We start from the raw sequence: 11,410 nt of genomic DNA on the forward strand, positions 1-11,410 counted from the left end.
AGTTAGCCTGGAAATAAGTTACGTCTCCAACAATCACCCCATTTATCCATGTTTCCCCCACGAATTCCTTCTAAACCTGGCCTTCATGTGGCTGCAGTCAGGCTAATCCTCTGACAGCCCCCACACGGCTGTGCCCATTCCCACACTCACACCTGCGTTCTTTGCCCTTCATCATCTTTACTCCAATCTTATTTATGCCTCCCACATATCATGCCACCCTTCCCCACTCTGCGTCACTGTGAACTGTTTCCCCTCGGTTTCTAAAGTACTCCTAGCTTTACCGTTCACTGACAATTAACTTCACCCAGCCCAGGACTGTAGCATGAGACGCCTCATTCAAAGCTGAACCTCCATGTTTTACATGCCAATTTGTCCCGTTTTCTTTTTTTTTATGTTTATTATTTATTTTTGAGAGAGAGAGGAAGAGTGCACTCATGCATGCAAGCAGGGGAGGGGGAGAGAGAGAAGGGGGACAGAGGATCCAAAGTGGGCTCTGTATTGACAGCAGAGAGCCCGATGCGGGGCTCCGACTCACGAACCTGCAAGATCATGACCTGAGCCGAAGTCAGACACTCAACCAACTGAGCCGCCCAGAAGCCCCTGTTCTCTATTTTCTACTAAAATCCTACTTCTAGAATATATTGCTTTACTTCTCACTAAATTCAATTTCTTCCAGCACATATGAAGACTGTGGCTCGACCAGTTAGGCTCAAGAGGGCCTGTTTTACAGCATCATATATAGACCAGCCCAGGCCATCACCCCGAAGCTAACAAAAACACACTCTCAAAAGAAAGGGTCTGGGAAACCCTGCGTTTAACAAATGGCCACCTTTCTGATTCTTAGCTGTCCAAGGCTCCTTTATTTTTTTTTTTTTAGATATCTATTTATTTTTGAGAGAGAGACACACACACACACAAAGCATGAGTAGAGAGGGGCAGAGAGAAAGGGAGACAGAATCAGAAGCAGGCCCCAGGCTCTGAGCAATCAGCACAGAGCCCAACGATGGGCTTGAACTCACGGACGGCGAGATCATGACCTCAGAGGAAGTTGGACGTTTAACCGACTGAGCCACCCAGGCACCTCTGTCCAAGGCTCTTCTTAATCTGTCCACATACGACACGAGATATACTCAATCCATATTTCCATCTCTAGTCCTAAACTCTCCCTGGACTCCTCTGCCATATCCAAACGCAGCATGCTAGCCTGGACACGCGTGAGCACAGTCTGATGTACAATGTGCAAAACAGAACTCACGACTTCTCAACCCACACCTCCTCCTCCGCATGTCGTCTTCATCTCAGAAATGGAAACTCTACTCCTCCCGGACTTGCACCCGAAAGACTTCCTGTCATCCTGCTTCTGTGTCTTCTCTCGCAGCCTCTACGTACTTCAGTAGGAAATTATTTCTGCCCTCTTTATAAACACGTTCAGAAGAACACCGACCCTCACCCTCTCTGCCCAGGTGTCCTGGACCATAGCAACAGGTTCCCAGCTGGACTTCAGCCCTCAGCCTGTCTGCTACCATCTCCTTTCTACAAAGTAGCCAAAGCCATCATTTTAAATAGAAATGATTTTGTATTCATTCTCTACTGAAAACTCCCTAATGCTTTCTTATCTCGTTATTTAAAAATATCAAGTCCTTGGGGCACCTGGGTGGCTCAGTTGTTTAAGTGACTGACTCTTGATTTCAGTTCAGGTCATGATCTCACTGTTCGTGAGTTCAAGCCCTGCATTGGGCTCTGCGCTTACAGCACAGAGCCTGCTTGGGATTCTGTCTCTCCCTCTCTCTCTGCCCCTTCCCGGCCTGTCTTCTCTCTCTCTCCCTCTCTCTCTCAAAAATAAAAAAATATTTTAAAAACATCAAGTCCTTGAAATGTGCTTCCAAGGTACACGAGATGTCTAATCTAACTCCAGCCACTACCCCATTGCCCTTATCTCCATGTGATCACCAGCCACTGTCCCTCTGGCTCCCTTCCCTGTACTCACACCAGTTTCCCTGAGGTTCCTCAAACATGTTCCTGCCTCAGGCCTTTGAACTTGCAATGATGTCCTCTGGCAGCTCAGTTCACCCGAGGCCCTCACACTCCTCATACAGCTGCTCAAAGGCGTCTTACCAAAGAGTTACTCCCATCCCTGAAGACCTAAGCTTAGAGGCCCCAGCTAGACTCCCAGCTCCTCCAGCAGCTCTGGGGCCTCGCACACAATTCCACTGCTGTCCCACCGATCTTCCCGGACTTTTCCCCACAAGGTGTTACACTTATTTGCTTGTTTTAATCAACTTCGTTTCCCCTCGTACAAAGTCATCTCTGAAAATAATTTGTTATTGCTGTTGTTGCTCACGGCTGTCGGTGCCTACGTGTACAAGGCTACCAAAAACCCATTTAAGGTAATCAGAAAATATTTCAAACAATGAACCAAGGAAAGATCCTCATGTATGGAACACATTAAAAAGACTCCTTCATCCTATACACCAACAATGAAGCGACAGAAAGAGAAATCAAGGAATCGATCCCATTTACAGTTGCACCAAAAACCATAAAATACCTACGAATAAATCTAACCAAAGAGGTGAAAAATCTACACACTGAAAACTAGAAAGCTTATGAAAGAAATTGAAGAAGACACAAAAACATGGATAAAGATTCCATGCTCCTGGATAGGCAGAAAAAATACTGTTAAAATGTCGATACTACCCAAAGCAATCTACATATTCAATGCAATCCTTATCAAAGTAACACCAGCATTCTTCACAGGGCTAGAACAAATAATCCTAAAATTTGTACGGAACCAGAAAAGACCCCAAATAGTCAAAGCAATCTTGAAAAAGAAAACCAAAGCAGGAGGCATCACAATCCCAGACTTCAAGTTATACTACAAAGCTGTAATCATCAAGACAGTATGGTACTGGCACAAGAACAGACACTCAGATCAATGGAATAGAATAGAGAACCCAGAAATGGACCCACAAACGTATGGCCAACTAATCTTTGACAAAGCAGGAAAGAATATCCAATGGAATAAAGACAGTCTCTTCAGCAAGTGGTGCTGGGAAAACTGGACAGCGACATGCAGAAGAATGAACCTGGACCACTTTCTTATACCATACACAAAAAGAAACTCAAAATGGTTGAAAGACCTCAATGTAAGACAGGAAGCCATCAAAATCCTCGAGCAGAAAGCAAGCAAAAACCTCTTTGATCTTGGCCACAGCAACTTCTTGCTCAACACGTCTCTGGAGGCAAGGGAAACAAAAGCAAAAATGAACTACTGGGACCTCATCAAAATAAAAAGCTTCTGCACAGTGAAGGAAACAATCAGCAAAACTAAAAGGCAACCGACAGAACGGGAAAAGATATTTGCAAACGACATATCAGATAAAGAGTTAGTATCCAAAATCTAAAGAACTTCTCAAACTCCACACCCAAAAAACAAATAATCCAGTGAACAAAAGGGCGAAAGACATGAATAGACACTTCTCCAAGAAAGACATCCAGATGGCCAAACGACACATGAAAAAATGCTCCTCATCACTCATCATCAGGGAAATACAAATCAAAACTGCAATGAGATACCACCTCACACCTGTCAGAATGGCTAACATTAACAACTCAGGCAACAGCAGATGTTGGCAAGGATGCGGAGAAAGAGGATCTCTTTTGCATTGTTGGTGGGAATGCAAGCTGGTGCAGCCACTCTGGAAAACAGTATGGAGGTTCCTCAAAAAACTAAAAATAGAACTATCCTATGACCCAGCAATTGCATTACTAGGCATTTATCCACGGGATACAGGCGTGCTGTTTCGAAGGGACACATGCACCCCCATGTTTATAGCAGCTCTATCAACAACAGCCAAAGTATGGAAAGAGCCCAAATGTCCATCGATGGATGAATGGATAAAGAAGATGTGGTATACAGATACACAATGGAGTATTACTTGGCAATCAAAAAGAATGAAATCTTGCCATTTGCAACTACGTGGATGGAACTGGAGGGTATTATGCTAAGTGAAATTAGTCAGAGAAAGACAAAAATCATATGATTTCACTCATATGAGGACTTTAAGAGACAAAACGGATGAACATAAGAGAAGGGAAAGAAAATAATATAAAAACAGGGAGGGGAACAAAACAGAAGAGACTCATAAATATGGAGAACAAACAGAGTTACTGGAGGGGTTGTGGGAGGGGGATGGGCTAAATGGGTAAGGGGCATTGAGGAATCTACTCCTGAAATCACTGTTGCACTATATGCTAACCAATTTGGATGTAAATTTTAAAAAAGAAAAAATAAAATCTAAAAAAAGAAAAAAAGAAAAAAAAAGACTCCTTCCAATACAGTTAATCTTGACTTTAGGAAAAGGGAAGCAAATTCTATATAAGCAAGAGACAGCATATTATCGAGACTGTTGATCGAAGAGAAATTTCTGTCCTATATAAGACTGGTAATGTGATTAGTTGGGATTTAATGTTGGTGATTATCATAAGGAAAAGGAAAGATTCAAGGGAATGAATCCAGCAGTCTCATTTAGGAAGACTAAAGGAAAGATCAGAATGAATAATTATACAAGGAAATAAAAGCAATGATGTAGTCTGGGCGGAGAACAAAGAATGAGAAATTTTAAGAAATCAAAAGGCTTTAAATAAGAGAGCTAAGGAGGTAGGGAAGTGTCGAGGAAAAAAGACACACTTCACTGCCCCAGGTTCCCACAGAAAACACCCCAAACCCTTACAATTTCCTAAGTGATAAGAGCACTCAGCATCTTCTGTTCTAATGTTTGGTTTCTGACCTCGGTTCCTGACACAGGGCTCATAAATCCCTTGGAATTTCCTGGGTGATAAGAGTATCTTTTGTTCTAATAAGGTGACTCTGGGTGGGCTGCTGGATGGGGGCTGGTCAGCAGAAAGACCAGGCCTGATTAGAAGCTTGGAACTTTCAGCCCCACCCTCCATCCTCCAGAAAGAAGAGACTGGAGAGAGAGTTCATGATTGATCGTGTGTGTAATGAAGCCTCCAGAAAATCCCTGTACTGTGGGGTTCAGGGAGCTTCCGGGTTGCTGAACGCATGGAGGTGTGGGGAGACAGAGGCCTGGAGAGGGATGAAAGCTCTGTGCCCCTTTCCACATACCTCTCCCTACACACCTCTTCCACCTGGATGTTCATCTGTATGCTTTATCATATCCTTTTATAACAAACTAGTAAACAATAAGTATTTCCCCAAATTCTCTGAATTATTCTAGCAAATAATCAAATTCAAGGGGGAGGAGGTCATGGGAACCTCAAATTTGTAGCCAAGTCAGACAGAAGCTGTGAGTAACCTGATTGATATCTAAAGCGGGGGGCAGTCTCATGGGATCTGCCCTTAACCTATGGGATCTAACACTACCCTCCAGGTAGATAATGTCAGAACTGAGTTCAATCATAAGACACCCAGCCGGTGTCACAAAGAACTGCCTGGTGTGGGGAGAAACCCCAACATGTAGCATCAGAAGTTCTGTGCATGTGGCCGTGGTGTCAAAGGAGAGATACGAGAGGTTTTCTACACAGCCCGGATGCAAGATGGGAAGATCAGAAGTTACATCCCTCCCAAATTCACATGTTGAAATCCTAACTCCCAATCAAAACCAGAAGTGAATGTTAGGAAGGGAAAATGACGTTATCCAAAGGGACAGGAAGGGGTACTAGTCAGAAGACGGGGCTCAAATTGAACACTTCTCTTTGGAGACAGGTGTGGAAGGTGGACTTTCGGAGCAAGGGAAGCAGAAGGAACAGGTGATGATACAGCACCGGGCAAAGAAGGCTGATGAGATTTGAAGATTCGAAAAAGAAACCCAGAGAGAAAAACAACGGAGACCTGTATGAAACAACCACGAATTGAACCCAAGCAGAGACAGGTCCTCTAAGCACCTAAAAGAGAAAGGACCCTTCTACGGGAGATTCTCGGAGCTCTGTGACACACGTCCTCAGACACCCTTGCAGCCGTGACACTCTGAGTGACTAAATGCGACCTCCTCACCATCTTCCCCACTGGCTCTCACCTGGACAGATCCCACGGCGGGTTTCATCTTCTGTCATCCACCGTCCCCCTCGTTCCAGTCTGGAGAGTGCAGCCGGCATGCTGGCCACATACCCTGTTCGTGGGAAACGACAGAAGAGGCAGGCTCTGTGAACTGGGCCGTGGTCTGCCAACACAGAACAACGTTCTATGTCAGGGGCCATGCAATTGCAATTTCCAGGCAGGCAAAGATAAAGGGCTTGTCTCGGGAAAGGCACATGACACCCTCGAATCTGGGGCCAGAGGGGACGGACTGAGAACCTACATGTCAGAGCAGCACAGACAAGCCAGAGCTCTCCGAAGCTGACAGAGGAAAGGCCACTGACTGGGAACCCCCTAAAAGAGAGACACAGGGGAGCCGTCCTCACCCACTGACACCAGGTTCCTGAAGTTCTCCAGCATCACGTCCCGGTACAGGTCCTTCTGGGCAGGGGCCAGGAGCCGCCACTCCTCCTGGGTGAAGTCCACGGCCACATCCTCCAGTGTCAGTGATTCCTGTAACAACACAGTCCTGTTTAACATGACTGTTCCTCGAGTTCCTGAAATGGAAGGAATATAAGGGGAGTTGTTCTCATTTTCGCCACATAGGCCACATATGTACACTTAGGTCTTTGGATATATTTTTTTAATTTATTATTTTTTGTTTTATTTTTAATTTTATTAAAAAAAATTTCAGGGGCGCCTGGGTGGCGCAGTCGGTTAAGCGTCCGACTTCAGCCAGGTCACGATCTCGCGGTCTGTGAGTTCGAGCCCCGCGTCGGGCTCTGGGCTGATGGCTCAGAGCCTGGAGCCTGTTTCCGATTCTGTGTCCCCCTCTCTCTCTGCCCCTCCCCCGTTCATGCTCTGTCTCTCTCTGTCCCAAAAATAAATAAACGTTGAAAAAAAAAAAAAAAAAAAATTAAAAAAAAAAAAAAAAAAATTTCAATGTTTATTTTTCTTTCTTTTTTTTTAACGTTTATTTATTTTTGAGACAGAGAGAGACAGAGCATGAACGGGGGAGGGTCAGAGAGAGGGAGACACAGAATCTGAAACAGGCTCCCGGCTCTGAGCTGTCAGCACAGAGCCCGACACGGGGCTCGAACTCATGGACCGCGAGATCATGACCGGAGCTGAAGTCGGCCGCTTAACCGACTAAGCCACCCAGGCGCCCCAGTTTATTTATTTTTGAGAGAGAGAAAGATAGTGTGAGCAGGGGGGGGGCAGAGAGAGAGGGACACACAGAATCCGAAACAGGCTTCAGGCTCTGAGCTGTCAGCGCAGAGCCCAACGGGGGGCTTGAACTCGTGAACTGCGAGATCATGACCTGAGCTGAAGTCAGACACTTAACTGACTGAACCATCCAGGTGTCCCAGGTCTTTGGATATTTTAAAAAAAAATTTTTTTTTTAACGTTTATTCATTTTTGAGAGACAGAGAGAGACAGAGTGTGAGCAGGGGAGGGGCAGAGAGAGAGAGGGAGACACAGAATCCGAAGCAGGCTCCAGGCTCTGACCTGTCAGCACAGAGCCCGACACGGGGCTCAAACGAACCACGAGGTCATGACCTAAGCCAAAGTCAGACACTTAACTGACTGAGCCACTAAGTCACCCCAGATATTTTTTAAACTATGTTGCTATAGAAGCAAAATACATCCATGTTTAAAGTATATATAACAAAATACTCAGTAAGCGTGCAGTGAAGCATCATTCAACAAATCAGAAGTTTCTGTAATAAGTAGTCATTAAATTCTGCTAAACTAAAAACATTTGCAATATATGTATTTGAAGCACTGGCTGTATCTATACATGAAGAAGAATCATACTTTTGCTATATAACTCTGTAATCATTGGAGTTTTTTACCTTTAAAATATATCCAGGCTGTTCTATGGGGTTAATATTTAAAAGGTAATAGAAGGAGATGGCACCTGAATGGCTCAGTCAGCTCACTCTCGATTTAGGCTCAGGTCATGATCTCACAGTTCGTGGGTTTGAGCCTTGAGTCACAGGGCCTCCTGGGATTCTCTCTCTCCCTCTGCCCCTTCCTCACTCACACACACACTCCCTCTCTCAAAATAAATAAACTTTAAAAAATATACTGTATTCCAATGGGGTGTCTGAGTAGCTTAGTCGGTCAAGCATCTGACTTTGGTTCAGGTGTTGATCTCACAGTTCATGATTCAAGCCTCACGTCAGGGTGCTGACAGCTCAGAGCCTGCACCCTGGTTCAGATTCTGTGTTTCCCTCTCTCTCTTCCTCTACCCCGCTTTCTCTCTCTCTCTTTCTCAAAAATAAACTTTAAAAAAATCCTTAAAAATATACTGTATCTTGGGGCGCCTGGGTGGCTCAGTCGGTTGAGCGTCCGACTTTGCTCAGGTCACGATCTCACGGTCCGTGAGTTCGAGCCCCGCATCAGGCTCTGTGCTGACAGCTCAGAGCCTGGAGCCTGCTTCAGATTCTGTGTCTCCCTCTCTCTCTGGCCCTCCCCCCGTTCATGCTCTGTCTCTCTCTGTCTCAAAAATAAATAAATGGTAAAAAAAAAAAAATTAAAAAAAAATATACTGTATCTCAAAAAACAAATAAAATAGGGGCGCCCAGGGGCACCTGGGTGGCTCAGTCAGTCAAGGGTCCAACTTCAGCTCAGGTCACGATCTCACGGTTCATGGGTTCAAGACCCACGTCGGACTCTGTGCTGACAGCTCGGAGCCTGGAGCCTGCTTCTGATTCTGTCTCCCTCTCTCTGTGCCCCTTCCCTGCTCATGCTGTCTCTCTCTGTCTTTCAAAAATAAATAAATGTAAAAAAAACCTTTTTTTTAAATAGGGGTGCCTGGGTGGCTCAGTCGGTTAAGCATCCGACTTCAGCTCAGGTCATGATCTCGCGGTCCGTGGGTTCAAGCCCTGCATCAGGCTCTGTGCTGACAGCTCAGAGCGTGGAGTCTGCCTCAGATTGTGTCTCCCTCTCTCTCTGCTCCTCCCCTGCTCATGCTCTGTCTCTCTCTCTCTCAAAAATAAACAAACATTAAAAATATTTAGTAAATAAAATAAAATAGGAGACAATAGAAATTGGCTTTGAACGTGAGCAAGGAGCATGTACTATCTTACATTAAGGGGGAGTCTGAAAGCAAACTGCCTGGATCCCCACAACCTCACCCAACACCAGTACCTTCAACTCTCTACTGCCATATTTGAACTCAAACTCCAACCAGTTCAGCCCCCTGTTCATAAGGACTTTTTAAAGTCATGCAGTCCTTCCATTTTCTTAGGTCACCTGGGTTTTATTTTCAGAATAACCCTGATGGCCCCAAGGCTGGATCCATGGGCCCTCTCGTTATGGTCCCAGAAAAAACTGTGCCCACTGAGGTCTCCTGGTCTATTCTCAAAGAGGACTCTGAGGAACCCTGTTTTGCATTTAGGAGAAGGTTGAAGTTCAAGACACCATCTCACATCTAGGAAGCACCCCTAGACAAAAGTCCGGATGCCTGGGTGCCATGAAATATATAGTGACATCCTTGTGGAACCGGTCTGCTTTCTCCTCAGTCACGGTCTATCCTGTGATCATCGTGATTCTCCGGTTACGACGGCCGTCAAAGACATCAGACATAAGCCAACAGCTAACGTAGCCCAGAAGATGCTCCAGCCACACGGGATGTTCTAACACGAGCTAGTGTGGATTCTAACAACATGTTCCTGAGCCTATCTGCCTCGATACTGGAATTGGAATCTAAATCTATTTCTGCACAAATCCTATTTACCAACGTATGCTCTTCCGTTTAATTCAGTTGCATTTTATTTTTTTTTTTTAATTTTTTTTTTTAACGTTTATTTATTTTGGGGACAGAGAGAGACAGAGCATGAACGGGGGAGGGGCAGAGAGAGAGGGAGACACAGAATTGGAAACAGGCTCCAGGCTCCGAGCCGTCAGCCCAGAGCCTGACGCGGGGCTCGAACTCACGGAGCGCGCGATCGTGACCTGAGCCGAAGTCGGATGCTTAACCGACTGTGCCATCCAGGCGCCCCTCAGTTGCATTTTAAAGTCCTCCAAAAATCAATCACAGAATTAAGGGAAGAATAAAATAAAGTCACCTGGTCCTTAATCATTTTCTTCTGTTATTGGAAAACAGCCAGTAACGGGGACGCTGTGTCTCTAGTTTCTCCTTGCATTGCCCTAAATTCCTGGTTAGAAATCTTGGTCTCTGGTCAGTGGTGTCCCCACAAATGACCGCACGCAGGTCCCGAGACCCGCTCCTTGCTTCGCTTGATGGATTTTGCTCCCAGAGCTGGGACCTGTGGGCTGAAAAGTAAGTTCACTTTGAGTGCACATTTCCTCTGGGCCCAGATGCTATCACTGCTACTGTCACTCACCTGATTTCAAGGCCATCTGTCCCTTTGTATGGAGCCCCAGAGGCTACTGCACTCTGGAGCAAAGAAACACCAGACTGTGAGTGTGTGGGCACTTTCTTCTAGGAAGTGAAAGTGGGGTCTGCAAAAGGCGCCATGAAAGGAGAGACAACACAGCGTGACGCCCCCAACGGGGGCCTCTCACACAGGTCAGTGTTTGGGAGGAGAAGAAGTAAAAGGTGAGAATTTGGACATCTATTCCTTTAAAATCACATGTGTTCGTGTACCTCCTCAAAAGTCTTCATACATGGCTCAGTTTGAAGACCCAATGTGCTCAGCAAAGCATTATCTAACAAACCATTTTCATTAATTGTTATGTGAAAGAAATAAAGCCAAACCAATGGGAAAAAAATTAAAGCATATTGGACAAGGCTATTCTTTCTGGCTATATACACATTGAATGAAACTATAAAAACATGCTTTATATAAACCGAGTTCAGGGGCGTCTGGATGGCTCAGTCGGTTAAGTGTCCGGCTTCAGTTCAGGTCATGATCTTGCAGTTCGTGAGTTCGAGTCCCGCATTGGGCTCTGTGCTGACAGCTCAGAGCCTGGAGTCTGCTTCCGATTCTGTGTCTCCCTCTCTCTCTGCCCCACCGCTCCCCACCCCGCTCGCACTCTGTCGCTCAAAGATAAACATTAAAAAAAATTTTTTTTAATAAAAAATAAAAAAAATAATAAGCCAAGTTCAAGAAAGTCATAGTAGTGCTTGGCTGGCCCAATCAGTGAAGCGTGTGACTCGATCTCAGGGTTGTGGGTTCAAGCCCCATGATGGGTACAGAGATTACTTTAAAAAGGTAAAATCTTGGGGCGCCTGGGTGGCTCAGTTAAGCATCTGACTTCAGCTCAGGTCATGATCTCACAGTCTGTGAGTTTGAGCCCCACATTAGGCTCTATGTTGCCAGCACAGAGCTCGCTTCAGATCCTCTGTCCCCCTCTCTGCCCTTCCCCTGCTCATGTGCGTGTGCGTGTACTCTCTCAAAACTA

General features: G+C 45.5%; 1 protein-coding gene across 1 annotated transcript in view; it reads right to left on the reverse strand.

Annotated features, from left to right (window-relative positions):
* Positions 1–10,937, reverse strand: part of LOC124511691 (zinc finger protein 721-like) — a 46,509-nt gene extending 35,572 nt beyond the window's left edge. The window contains exons 1-3 of the mRNA XM_047079073.1: positions 10,111–10,937; positions 6,421–6,547; positions 6,036–6,128 (exon numbers count right to left, since the gene is read on the reverse strand). Coding sequence (XP_046935029.1) covers positions 6,036–6,128; positions 6,421–6,547; positions 10,111–10,125 — 235 coding nt within the window. The 5' untranslated portion in view covers positions 10,126–10,937. The remainder of the gene's footprint in view (positions 1–6,035; positions 6,129–6,420; positions 6,548–10,110) is intronic.
* Positions 10,938–11,410: the final 473 nt, after the last annotated feature.

The sequence above is a fragment of the Lynx rufus genome, unplaced genomic scaffold (genome assembly GCF_022079265.1).
Source record: "Lynx rufus isolate CCGP_SWC_20201006 ecotype Redwood Valley unplaced genomic scaffold, mLynRuf1.p SCAF_16, whole genome shotgun sequence".
NCBI lineage: Eukaryota > Metazoa > Chordata > Mammalia > Carnivora > Felidae > Lynx > Lynx rufus.